We start from the raw sequence: 13,732 nt of genomic DNA, 5'->3' as shown, positions 1-13,732 counted from the left end.
TTTTAAGTAATTGTGGTTCTAATATACTGTTTACACTGAATAGATATTGATTATATCATCTTTTTAAGACCGTGGGGTGTTTTGTGCATACGCATGGTAAATTTGTTTGCAGAGTAAGAACAAATTCAGGTAAGACATTGATGAATCCTGCATTTGTGCTTGAAATGGTTGTACGCATGGTTTAAGCACAGATTTGTTTATAAATGAGGGCCGATGAGTTTTAGTGAGAAAGACTGAATGTAAACATAACTTTTGTTTGTTTAGAAGTAAAAAAACCTCCACAGGTCAGCTTTAACAATCCAACGATGGTTTATTTCACTGAAAATCAGTTTGACTGAGTGTTGAAGTTCATCTTTGACCTCGAACATTGTATTCTGACAAAATAATCGTAACCCAAGGTCCGTTTACTTTCAATAGCGTCTCACAGTCTACGTCAGCAGATGGCTGAAAGCTTTGGAAAAAGCAAGTGAGTGGACCTTGAGTTAAGTTATCATTGGTCAGATCAATTTTATTATTTTATCATTTGTACATACCAACTCTAAAAACCCAAAAAATACTTTTTACTCAACCTTATTGAGTCCTACTACACTAGTCTTCAGGTTAGCATGTTAGAGTGACACTTACTTTATGTTGCAACTTATAATATAGCAAATTAGCAAATGTATTATATGTGTTTTTACTGTCCTGCTCTGGAAGCACTATGCTTTTTATATTTTATAACACATTTATATCGTGTTTTGTCCAAACTTTGTAGCAAATTAAAGTTTTATTTGATGTTTTAGATGCTATTTAACATCAGATGAAAACTTGCAAAACTCTTGCCAATTATATATCTGTGTTTCCTATTAATTATTATATGTTGCCCTTATAAAGAGTCTAACTAACTAGCTTAATTAGTTAAAGAGCAACTTGCAGTTTGGATTATACACACATACATATATATATATATATATATATCTGTTTTACTTAATTTATACTAGCATCGTTAGCTAACCCAGGTCACTCATCATTCTGTCCGGTTCTGCACTGCTTCTCTTGACACTCAATTTATTCCTGGTTCCTGGTCCCTTGGATGCATACCAGCTTCAAAATTATAAGACTGTAGCTTATATGCATATATTAATATGATTTCTTCACATCAGTGTCAAAACTACCTTTGGGATCCATATTTATTATTGTTAAACTTGACCTTGTTCGGCTGCTCTTTCTTATGAGGAATCACTTCTAGTTTCTCGGTTTTGAGGCGGACATGAAAACTACCTGACGGAAATACAAGAGTCCAGATGTCACTGTTGATATTGTTTCTGTTATATTGTTACTCTGTCTTTACATTTTATTGCATAGCCCACATATTAATCCACCCACCTCATCCTGTCTGACCAAGACCTTGTAACCCTGAGCCCCACCCCCTGAGATTCTTCTCCCACATATGGATGTTAATGAGTAAAATAGATAAAAGAATAAACAAAGAAAAAGATAAAAATAGATAAATGGTAACAGGACATTAAATAAAGAAGAAAAAATCATTGTTTGTTTGTGTCTAGAAGGCAAAGAAAATTGCATTTAGTACATAAAACCATATTTATTAATCATAAACTGACAGTAATTAAGTGTTTACACAAATAAAGGTATGTGTGCATGTGTGTGTGTGTGTGAGAAACTGGATTAAAAGGCTTATGATCCAAATAGGATAGAGACGTTCTAAAACGCCGGTCTTACTGGATCAATGGGACTTTATCAATCATAATAATGACGCCGACTCGACAAAAGAGGGCCCGACTAATTAAATGAGAAAGACTAGGAGCTGTTTTATGACGGCAGAATAAACAAGGTAAAGCGTCTCTGTGACGGTTACAGCGCTGGTGCAGATAATCTTTTAAATACAGTATTGTATCTTATTAAAACAGTATTTAATTTAATTACCAGCATTGTCAGCTGTGTCACCGCAGTGAATAATTGCGGATTCTATTTCTTCAGTATCCGAGACAGTACCATTTGCTGTTTTTGTATTTATCATTTGTTCTTGTCATTCAGCGCCGAATTAAACTTTAATATATGGTTCACTTTGGCTCTAGCTCTTAGTCTAAAAGTACATACCGGTCTCATGAATATAGATAAACAATATGAAAAAAAAAAAAAAGGCTCCTAATCAATACTTGCATGAAAACACGGAGTGAACTCTCTGTTCTGCTGCTGCCGTGCTTCAGGGGCTGAGGGACATCGGTCCTGCAGCCCAGACATGTGACAGAGTTGTCACTTGGTTCAGCAACCCCAAGAGAGAGGGCCGGCACTTATCTAAGGGCAGCACGGGTGCCCATGGCAACAACCGAGGTGTGATGTCACCGCTTGGCAGAGCATGTGTTCACGAGTGACTGCGTCGAGACACTGCCCCTTTAAATGTGACATACGCTTTGAGTTTTTATTATAGTCTCACGGCTCTGACATTCTTCTCTCAGGGATGACGCTGACGTGCTCCTACTGTTGACAACTGAATGATTACAGTCGAGGTAATTTACTCCGCCTGCACACACACATAAAAAAAAAAAAAATTATTCCTGACTTGTTTGTCAGAGAATTCTTTTCTCAAAAAAAAAAAAGCTTAAAGTCGAGATGGGGTGATGTGGATCGGTGATATTTTTCTAAAAGCCGCCATGTCAGAAAAGCCTCTTTGAGTCTAATTCCCTAGTTAAAGGTATTAGTGATCAAGGTTGGGTGAACTTGCTCAGGAATCCTCCCAACCTGTCACTTGCGCCACGCACAGCACCAAATCAGACAGCCCTGGTCTTCTTTCTCTCCCTCCACCCCAATTTTTCTCTACTACATCCTTCATCCGTACAAATGACACTGATTTCAAAGGAGGGGAAACTCTCCCCTCACCCCTTCGCAGATCTCAACTGACATCAAATTAGAGAAGTTTCATGGGGTCGTTATCCCATTGTATTGCACAATTCTATATTTATACCACTTTGCCATTAAATATTTCTACTCAATTAATTTTCTACTGCATGTAATGAGGCAACACTTGGCCCCGCAAGGCGCCATTTGGGAGGTAGCACTTGGCTAACCGTTTTCCTTTGTTCTACTGAAATAGGGCTTCAGCCTCTCTGGAAGAGAAAATGGATCACAGTCGTTCGCCTGCTATCAGATATTTGGCTTCTTAGACACTCCAGATCTGTGGATACACTAATAGGCTTCTTGGGGTTTGCAAAGAGCCAGTATCAGTGCCGCTTGTATGCTTAGAGAGATATACTTAGAAAAATACATTAGGACTTATCGATTACCCGTGAAAATCAATCACGTATAAGGGTATAAGAGGCCGAGGAATAAAGATTGGTTTGGGTAATGCAAAGGGACAGAAATGATCAGTCACATTCTGCATGAGCGTGATTAGAAGAGGAGCCGACACCTCATCAGAAGGTGCATCAGCTTAACCAATTATCCAGCAGGCAATTTTCAGCAGTATTGAGGAGTTGATCTAAATCATTGTCATGAATCTTCTTCCCCCAGGCACCTCGGTAATTCAGGTGACAGCCATAGACGCAGACGATGCCACATACGGGAACAGCGCCAAGGTGGTGTACAGCATCCTGGAGGGCCAGCCGTACTTCTCTGTGGACCCGGAAACTGGTCAGTGTTGAGTAGCTACTGGTGTTATTTTATATTCTTGTTTCCATTTTTTTGTTTTTTTTTCTTTCAAAGACAATGAGAAGTCAAGTTAAAAAAAAAAACATTTTCAAGTCAATTTGATCAATAATTCAGTCTCAAAGAACAAACTTTCTTAAAACAAGCAGAAAAAATATTGTTTTTCCAGCAGAAATCAGCTTGTTTCAACTATTTTTCACCAAATATTTAAAAGGGCGGAGCTTGATGTTTTATCCATGAACGATGGGGCTTTTCACAAACGAGCTTAATTCCCATCTTAAGCAATTTATGTCTGTAATTGAGTCCTAACAACCTTATTTCTTAAAAATTAAAAAAAAAAAAAAAAAAAAAAAAGTAGAAAAAGACAGAAAATCTGAACTTTTTCCCAATTTAAGGGTCCAAAAACCAATTTGTTTCAATTCTGCTTTCAGTATTCTCAAGAAATCAAGAAACAAAGAAGAACAGGGCAGAAATCAAGAACAATGAAACTTAGATTAGCTTTGGAAACAGGTTAAGCTAATCTTATGGCGCTCGTTTTTTCACTGGTTTTAAATGGTAAATGGACTTTACTTGTATAGCGACCACTCAAAGCACTTTTACACTACAAATCACATTCACACATTCATACGCTGAATGGGTACAGGGGCCGCCATGCAAGGTCCCAACCTGCCCATCAGAGGAAATCTAATCATTCACACACATTCATACACATTCATACATTGATACCTTGCCCAAGGACTAGAGGACTGGAGGAGTCAGGAATCAAACCGCCGATTTTCGGATTAGTGGACGATCCGCTCTGCCTCCTGAGCCACAGCAGCACCAAAACTTGACTTTCAGGACACAATAACAGACTGAAACAACTTGATTTAGATGCTAAGATGGAGACTTTTTGCAGCGCTGAGATATTTCCAGTTTAACCACATTCAAAATCGACCACATGAACGTGTCTAAAACATCAAAAGTGAACGTCTGGTTTCGATGTCAATCACTTAGGATCAAAGAGCTTCCTTGTAGACTCAACATTTGGTACCAAAAGGAGAAATCCACTGTAAAAAAAAAAGAGGCTACGATTATAATTTCACTCCTCCTCCATTGCAGCCTCGGTTCACCGGAGTGAACTGCAGCTACGAGAGATGTTTCCCTCTGACTAATGATCACAACTCTTCACTCCTTCCTCACTGGAAACACTCTTATCCTCCCGCTCTAACAATACACCGCCGTCGCACTCTCCACCTACATATGTAACCCACAGCAGAGCGCAACAAGTTAACACCTTTTGACCGGAGGTGGCCGCCGCCGTTCTGAGAAACAGAACTGAACAGAAGCGGAGCACAAACAGATGAGGCGAGCTGAGAGGGAAACGCTGGTTCAACGAGGAAGTAAATTAAAACAATTTATCACAATATAACTGTGAATTTCCCCCCGTTTTACCCTAACCAAAAAACTCGTCTGCCTCTTTTTCGCAGGCTGGCGGGGCGAGGAGGAGGGAGGGTGGGGGGGGGGATTTATAGTAGAAAGAGTGGCAAATCACCAACCCCAAAATCTAGCCGCTTGCTAGTTTTAATCATTAATGTGCGCTTTGGAACACATCCCGCTCGTGTCTTTTTTTTTTGCTTAAACAAAAGGGAAAACGACAAAAAAAGCCATTTGCAGATTAGCGGAGGGATTAACAGTAATATGGTTTATCCCACATGTGGTATGTAAGCTGACATCCCCTCTTACACAAAGACATGCCTGGACATCACATTATAAGCAGGATTTGTTTCTCTTCTCCTCCTCCTGTGTGTGTGTGTGTGTTGTAGTCATTAAGCAATAACAAAAGGTAGACAGAGATATAGAGCGAGCATGATGCTGTTTTTTTTTTGTTTTTTGTTTTCTCTAAAGCTGCTATACGTTTGCTTTTTCCCCTGCATCACCGCCTGAATGATCGCTGCTCTCTTAACAGCGTGTTGTCCGCGAGATAAATTGCACATCGTTACGGAGGGGGAATAAAAAAAGAAGTCGCATTGTGCCTTTTTTTTTTTTTTTTTTTTTTTTTTGCCACGTTATGTATGGGAGGAGGAAGAAAAAAAAAGAGCAAGTTGGAGGGCCTTTTAAACAGCGTAGGCCAGTCTGAGTGATGCGACACGTCAGCCTCTCCCTCTTCCTTATTGTTTGATATGCAATGAATCATCTGTTGGAGACTGAAAGTGGTGAAGTTTGTTAAAGCAGTTTATTTAGGGTGAAATTTATTTTTTTTTCATCTTTATTCTCCCTCTACTTCTGTCTCCCCCCACCTGCTTCTCTTTTATGATGCCTCAAATTCAAACATGTAATAGCAGACAGGATTTAAGACCGGCTCTGATGGGAGATGGAGCACACCTTTTGAATATGCTGCCAATTACCGCTTCACTCGCTCTCTGTCCTGACTCCAAACTAGAGATCTAACGTGTCAGAGCGTTAGAGAGAAATAAGCAACTGCAACGGCACTTGAAAGGCTGAAACATTAACAGGAGTCTTAATTCTAAAGAGAAGATAAATGACGCCGAATGCATTCGGGATGGCGAACGCTACACACTCGGAGGAAAATTAAAGGAGTACACCGTGGTTTTAGTAGATTGGCCCTTTGGTCCACTTACCGGTTTAAATCATGAGAACACAGACACCGAAATGTGCTCCTGGGTGGCCGCTCAGCTCCGTGCTGCCGCGCATACTGAGCAAGAGCACTGACCTTTCAGTAATAAAATGTTCTTAGTGGTTTAATTATCTGGCCTGTACTGTAGATGCATAAATCTAAGAAAAAAATGAAATATCATTAATTCAATACAGCTGATGCTGTTAGGCCTATTTTAGGATGTGTTTCAGGTGAGCTCAGGGAATTTTTGATGTACATAGTCCACCCGAGGAAACAGTTCATTATCCGTACGGTGTGTCATATGGCAGGTTGATTTTATGAAGCTGCAGGATTAGCATATTTAATAAAAAATGACTTAAAACTGAGCATTAGAGCTATGCATACTGTTTACCACCTCTGTTCATACTGTACATATCATAGTTACTTTACTGACATATGGTTTTTTGGTTTATTGCTCATTCTGTACATGGATTCATCTTTATTTTCATGCACTTTGCTACTGTTTGCACCATCCGCTTAAATGCTAAACTGCATTTTCTTGCACTGGTGTAACTCTGTGCATTGACTGTAATGTCATTTCATGTAATCTATGTATTAAAGCTGCTATATGTCTCATTTTCTCACTTTTAAGATAATACCAGACACCTACTAATACTCAATAATTTGCATGTGGGAGTGAATAACTTCCAAAACTAGCAGCGTAGCCTTTAAAATGTATCTCTAAATGTTCAGTAAGTAATATACAGCATGACAGCGGCTGATCCTTTTTAATTTTCTACCCACTTATCATGGAAAAATAATAAAAATAATAAAAAAAATTTAAAAGAATCAGGTTAAAACAGACAATTAGCTACGTTCCCACACACTCAAAAGTTGTGTTTGCTGCAGCGAAACAACCGTTGACTGCAGTCGAAGGGTCAAGGAGGTCCTCTTGTGTCGCTTCCACCTCGGAAAATGTTTTGTAATAGAAAGCGAAGAGTGAAATGGATAAACGAGCTGCTGATTATGCAGCAGAGACCGTCGGAATAAAGAAAGTATAAGTAAATAAAAAGATTTTGGTTTTCACCCAGATTTAAATAATCAAAATAAACACTGATGAATGAGATCAGAGTATACAGCTTGTAAAGCCCCCTTGTGTATTTTGGGGGTGAATAAATGAGCTGGACTTAACTCAGATATTCCTAAATGATCAGACGGATGTTCCTCTTTGGTAAATCTGTTGATATTTTTTTTTCCTCAGGCCTGATCAAGACAGCCCTGCCCGACATGGACAGAGAACTCAGAGAGAACTACGAGGTGGTGATCCAGGCTAAAGACATGGCGGGACAGATGGGCGGGCTTTCGGGAACCACGACGGTCAGCATCACCCTCTCCGATGTGAACGACAATGCTCCACGTTTCACCAAGAGTGAGTACAGCCTTCTGGAAAACACACAATCACACACACACACAGAGAGAGAGAGAGAGAGAGAGAGAGAGAGAGAGAGAGAGAGAGTGACCAATCCTCAGCCCATGAAAACCACTTGTCAGTGTCAGCCGGTGCCAGGCTGGCAGCCCCCATCTGGTGTCAGTTTCAAAATGAATTTGGATTATTGAGGGAGCTCTGGGTTTTGTGCGACTAAGGCTGGCCTCTTAAAGGCAGAGAATAATTAAATATAGAGCCATATGACAAAGCGAAGGGTCCTGCAAAGTGCATCAGATCAGCCCTGTAATCCCTATTAAATGAAGAGAGTACATTCGCTGGGTTTTATCTCCCCTACTCTTCCTCTCTCTTTGTCTATCTGCTGCTATTAAGTCTTTCTTCTGCTGCCTTTTACTCCATAAAACCAATGTTCTCAATTTAGTGCTCTAACTGTCCTTGGTGCATTTTTTTTTTCCTTCTTCCTCTTTTTGTTACCCCCTCTCACTCATCAATCATCAATCCTTCCTTTCTTCTGCCTTCCTACTCTCTTTCAGTCTCACACATTGTCTCCCTTTCTTCTCCCCCCACCTCCCCTCCGATCCCAGCCCCCACCCCCCCCCCCCCCCCCCACCGCCGCCACCCGTCTCACTTCCTCTCTCGCATCTGGCAAACGGCGAAGGCAGCCAGATCAGATTGACAGATTACCGGTGCCGTCGTGTTTCCTCTCAGTAACAGCGAAGCGCCGACTGTACAGCGAGCGTCGGATGCGTGCGTGTGCGCGGCGGCGGACGCAGGGCGAACGCGCGACTGCAGAACTGCTCCCCCCCTTCCTCCTCCCCTCACACCACCACCACCACCATTTATCACTCCCTCCCTCTCCTCTCTCTCACCAGTGGAGAGAGAGGGGGGGGGGGGGTAAAGGGTGAGGGGAGACAGATGCTGCCATCTCAGCCCTTCCGCCAATGAATGAACAGTGAGAGCAGGGAGGGAGATGGATACGACAGGGATGGAGGAGGTGACAGGAGGGGAAGATAGAGGAAGAAAGAGGAAGAGTGAGGCAGACGACAGAAAGACAGTGATGGAAAGAGGTGGGGGGGAGGAGGAGGGGGGAAGATTGAAAGAGGGAGAAAGAGGAAGAGATATTGTAATGGGACACCCAGAGGAGGAAGAGTGTCTGGAAGCGATATCATTATTGTCTGCCGGAGTGATGCCTCTTCTTTTCCACCCAATGCTAAATACCTGTTAGCCTAGGGAAACCTTCTCGTGCTGTGTCGTGTGTGTGTGTGTGTGTGTGTGGAAGGCAAGTGTCAACGTCACAGAGACCTGCCGACTCAGGCGTTGCCAAAACAATGTCAGCATGTTTTATTAGTGTGTCAGTGCTGTTTGTCTCCGCAGGCTGTGTGTATATCACGCCCGCTCCCCTCCTGCAGTCCAGCTATTTATTTAAGCATAGAAGATGCAGCCGGGACCGCTGCGGCCGACAGGCAGCCATCAATTTATCCGCCTCAAACCAGGAAATCATCTTACAAAAAAAAAAAAGAAGAAGAAGAAGAAGCAATTAATTTATGTTCGGCAAATTGGCCCAGAATTTATGTTCCATCCTAAACTTGGAGTAGGCTGGCGAGTCAATACCACTTGTAGCGACTTACGTGAAAGGCCAGATGTCTGTTTTTGGAAGTGAAATATGTTTTACCGCATATGAAATGTCTGCTCCACAGCTGATCTACAAATGTTGCAGCACTAAATCTCCCACACGCCTTTTTTTTCTCCCCCTTTTTTCACATGCTTTCCCTCCCTGGCTGGTTCTTCTTATATCGCTGCTCTCTGATTGGCTCTGACTCACCCTCTTCTTTCATTTGTTCTCTTGTATTCTCGCACTGTGACTCACTCACTTACACTTTTTCTTTTACTAACGGGGTCATAACAAGCGCTTCGGTCATGACACTTGTTGGATGTCAGGTGTGATGATACTTCTTTTTTTTTTTTAACTGGAGTACCCTCTGATTTTCTTGTAAATTATTATTTTTTTGTATTTTAGGGCGTATGTGCTTCTAAAATCTTAAAAGCTTTGATTGACCGTCTAAATGAATTGCATCTTTTAGTAGAAAAATAGAAATGGACATGAAAAGAAGTAGCAACCATGACCTTGGTTGCCATGGTCCTGCTCACACACTCAATCTCTGACTCACTTAAACTCCTGAGCCTCGCCTTCTCCAGCTTGTTCTTTCTTTTTCTGTAGAGAATATCTTGACAATGTTGCCCTGATTGACCAATTCTTCTTCTTTTTTTTGTGACTACCAAAATCACAAAGATAACATTCTTTCTCTCTCTTTTAGCCTTCTACGATTTCAGAGTACCCGAGAGCACCGAGCTGGGGTCTTCAGTGGGAGTGATCCGAGCCACGGACGCCGACATCGGAGAGAACGCGGAGATGGACTACAGGATTATGGGGAGCGACGGCCCCGGCATGTTTGATATCACCACCAATAGGAGCACTCAGGAGGGCGTCATTGTGCTGAGGAAGGTCAGGGACTCTGTTTGGATGTTATGTAAGGGGGGGGGTGAGCAAAGGATGTAATTTCAACTGGGAACGATGGGGACATGTCATCCTAAAAATCCCATTGTTTGAAAATGGACACACACTTTTTACAGTTGCTATTCTTATTCTGTTGTTATGTTCACTCCCAGCAAGAAGCGTCACAACAAAAGAAAGTGCTTTCTCATTTTTTTTGTCCCTCAGTTTTGCCTGTCAGGCTTCCCTAACCCTCTGATGAGTTCACTGGGGCCTCATGCCATCTCTGACCATCTCCAGATGTGGTCTGGCTGATCCTATAAAAAAATAAACCAGGATTGAACAACAAACAAACACAAGGCAGCAAAGGACATGGCCCTTTGTAGTAAATATGCAAATATGATACCTAAAATATCATTATATTAGGCCTCTTGTCATTTAAACATTTAAAAGTATATTTTACATATGGTTATTACTAAAGCAGCATGGTGTGTTTGATTAATTTGTTAGATTGATATCAGTGTATTTATTTATTTAATCCTCTATCTAAACAAATAGTCTCTTTGAGATCAGAATCTCTTTTTCAAGAAAGACCTGTGCACAAGAGGATATATACTGTATGAGCACGGGTAAAAAAAACACAGAAATTCACGACAAACACACAATTTACAAGCACAGAACAGCGGTTGCACATTAAAAAAAAGAACAATTACAAGTAGAATTCAAAGTGCGTCAGTATGATATTTGTAAAACCCTCAAAAGAAATGAGAGATTTAAATTTCAAAGCTCTTTGTAACTCATTTCTTTTGTGAGAAGCATACTGTAGTATTTAAAACCAGTCCCTTCCAAGTTCCGTTTGAACACGCAGCCGTAGATAAAGTTAAAATATCCTGTGACCTAACACAGCGAGAGCAGAGATAGCGAGGCAGTCTCCGCGGTAGAAGGTCTATAGATAAATAATGTACAGTGCAACTCCCTTTTGAAGGAATAAAGAATTTATCACCTGTAAATAAATAAATGCAGGAAATTGCTTAACCCTTGACTTCAATGTGTCTCCGCCGCTTCTGAAACCAAACCTACACCCTGGTGTATGAGCATCGCATGTCATCTTGGCGAACAACACGATGAACCGCAGTCGGTAAAGAAACAATAGGTGACAGAAACTTTTTGTTTTCAGACACTCTGACACCCAGAAGATGGACATTAATTATTAGATCTCCCTTTACACTCGCTCACACTCCCTGTACATGTGTTTCGAGTGAGATTCATTCTTCCTTCTCAGCTGAGGCCGAAGCAGAAATGTAGATGCTCAGTATGGATTGCAGCCTTCAGCGGTGTGCTGTGGTGTGTTTCTGATGTATTCAACAGAATCTGGCAGTTGCCTTATCAAGCGCCCTCTCTGCAGCCTTCGATCGATCGCTTCCATCATGCCATCATTAAGTGGAAGATGACATAATTGCCTTTTGTAGCTGCGGCAGTGCTGTAGTGGATGTGGTGTGCGGGCAGAGTGTGTGTGGGGAGTGAGCATGCCCTAATTCTGAACCTACTAATTAAATGGGCTTGTCAAGTGGGAGTGTGTCCCATCTCCGCTTGTGCCGGTCCTTCAAAGCCACATATTCCTCCCGTTGACGTGCAGTCCCCCACCCGACCCCCCCCTTGCTTTAACACGAAACGGCGAAAATCAATGACTCATATTATGTTATTATTCATGGCTTCAGAAAACGGCTTGTACCATCTGGATTTTTCAAGCTTTCATTGGCTGTTTCCAACGATCACGGACCCCGGCATCCTTTCATATGTACAATAGGCAGCCTGCGAGGAAGCTCGCTCCGATTCAGCTGCTCCTGCTCACATTCATTAAAAGACACCACTGCCCAATTATTTCCATCAATAATGGGGATACCTTCGGTGGCTACAACTTCAAGAAAAGTTCAGAGAAAGAACATAAAAGCAGAAACATGCAGCCAACAAGGGAGCTGGAAGTAGGGGGTCCAAGGGGCCATTGGACCGCCCACTTTACCCTCCTCCCACATTCTTTTTAAGTTGTGAATTCACACTGTTGAGTTGTGAACACTGTATTCCCGCAAATGCCCCTATATTGCAACATTTACGGTAAAAAGACATCTCAATCATTCCTGTCCATTCTAAGACATTAGGTGAAATAAAGTAGGCATAATATTCACATTTTAATCCAATCAAAGAGGACATTGTCACACAAATCAAATGCATACAGTGTACAACTACCACTACAACTGTTTCAATGCTGTGTGTTACGTTAAGTCTCTTTGAGCCGTTAACTAACCTCAGCTATCAATATTGCAAATAGACTGCATGCTTCTGCAAACATGTCAAAAGAACCAGCGCATAAGAGAGTAAAATAGTCAGACAACACTGAACTTCAGCGTTAATAATGTTTCATCCCTGACGTCTGTTTTGAAAGTTTGCGTGAATTAGTTTAATTCATGATATCGCATTGAAGTGACAGGTCCAAAGCATTTCCTTTTTGAGTAAAGGCAATCAAGGTGCTCCCCAAAGTTTATGTAGGCTATTGAATGACATTGTCACAACAGCATGGCATGTCAATAATTTGCAAAGGTGAAGCAGTAGGAAAGTAATATTTTTTTTCTGATTTATCTTTAAATATGGATTTGGGGCATGTCTGCTTACAACATAAGGACGTTTCTGTTTCCTGCTTGCTGTTACTCAGCCACAGAAGTGTTGTTGTCCTGTAAACTCATTGTTTTGGGCAATGGAACAAAAAAGCTCGTATTTAATCCCACAAACACTAGTTAGCTGCATTGTGTTCTGAACTACACTGCCACCCTGTGGTGCAAGCAAGCTATACTTGCTTACTCTGCAAAGGTTTAGTGAGAGTCTCCGGTCTATCTACCACTACACATACACATTAACACACACTTTTTGGCCCCCCGCACTTCTGAAATAAATCCAGCACCCCTGACTGCCAACCTGCACTAGAATGCAGAATGACAGAAAACATTAGTAATCATGCAGGAATCAGACCGCTAATCATCCTGCACCATCCATAAATTATAGGATGTAAGAGCAGTGTACAGTACAGGCGGGATTATAGGGGATCATACATTAAAAATATCAAAGCTGCTTCCTTTTAAGCAAACAAATGGGTAAAATGAAAGCCTGTATACCAGTAGAAAATGGTCTAGCATAAATATAGTATAGTATTACTTACTGTTAAAAGCAAGGACCACAAACTAAAGCCAACTATGAATAAAAAAATGGTATATACTTTGTTAAATCTTTCGGAGAGTGATGATTCCCATTTTCCTCCTGGTAACTAACTTTGAAATGTACGTGCAATACCCATATCTAGTTTAACTAGATACACTTAATACTTTATGAGTGTTACCCATTCAATGTGAAATAAACAGCTAAAGTATTAACCTTGAAGTAGTTGCTGTTTGTTGTATTAAGTTTGAATATTTTTCTTCGTTTAATTAAAAGATTCAAATTTAGAAATGTGTACAACCTTGATTAAATTTCAAAAAGCACACTACACCAAAGTCTTTCCCTCGGCTCCAAA

The 13,732-nt window shown here is 41.1% G+C and overlaps 1 protein-coding gene across 1 annotated transcript in view; it reads left to right on the top strand.

Annotated features, from left to right (window-relative positions):
- Positions 1-13,732, top strand: part of LOC137173684 (cadherin-10-like) — a 61,703-nt gene that overhangs the window by 35,272 nt on the left and 12,699 nt on the right. Inside the window, exons 4-6 of the mRNA XM_067578648.1 lie at positions 3,508-3,627; positions 7,500-7,667; positions 9,998-10,185. Of these exons, the coding sequence (XP_067434749.1) occupies positions 3,508-3,627; positions 7,500-7,667; positions 9,998-10,185 (476 nt within the window). The remainder of the gene's footprint in view (positions 1-3,507; positions 3,628-7,499; positions 7,668-9,997; positions 10,186-13,732) is intronic.

This window comes from Thunnus thynnus, chromosome 21 (assembly GCF_963924715.1).
Source record: "Thunnus thynnus chromosome 21, fThuThy2.1, whole genome shotgun sequence".
Taxonomy (NCBI): Eukaryota; Metazoa; Chordata; class Actinopteri; order Scombriformes; family Scombridae; genus Thunnus; species Thunnus thynnus.
This window is presented reverse-complemented; position numbering and strand designations above follow the sequence as displayed.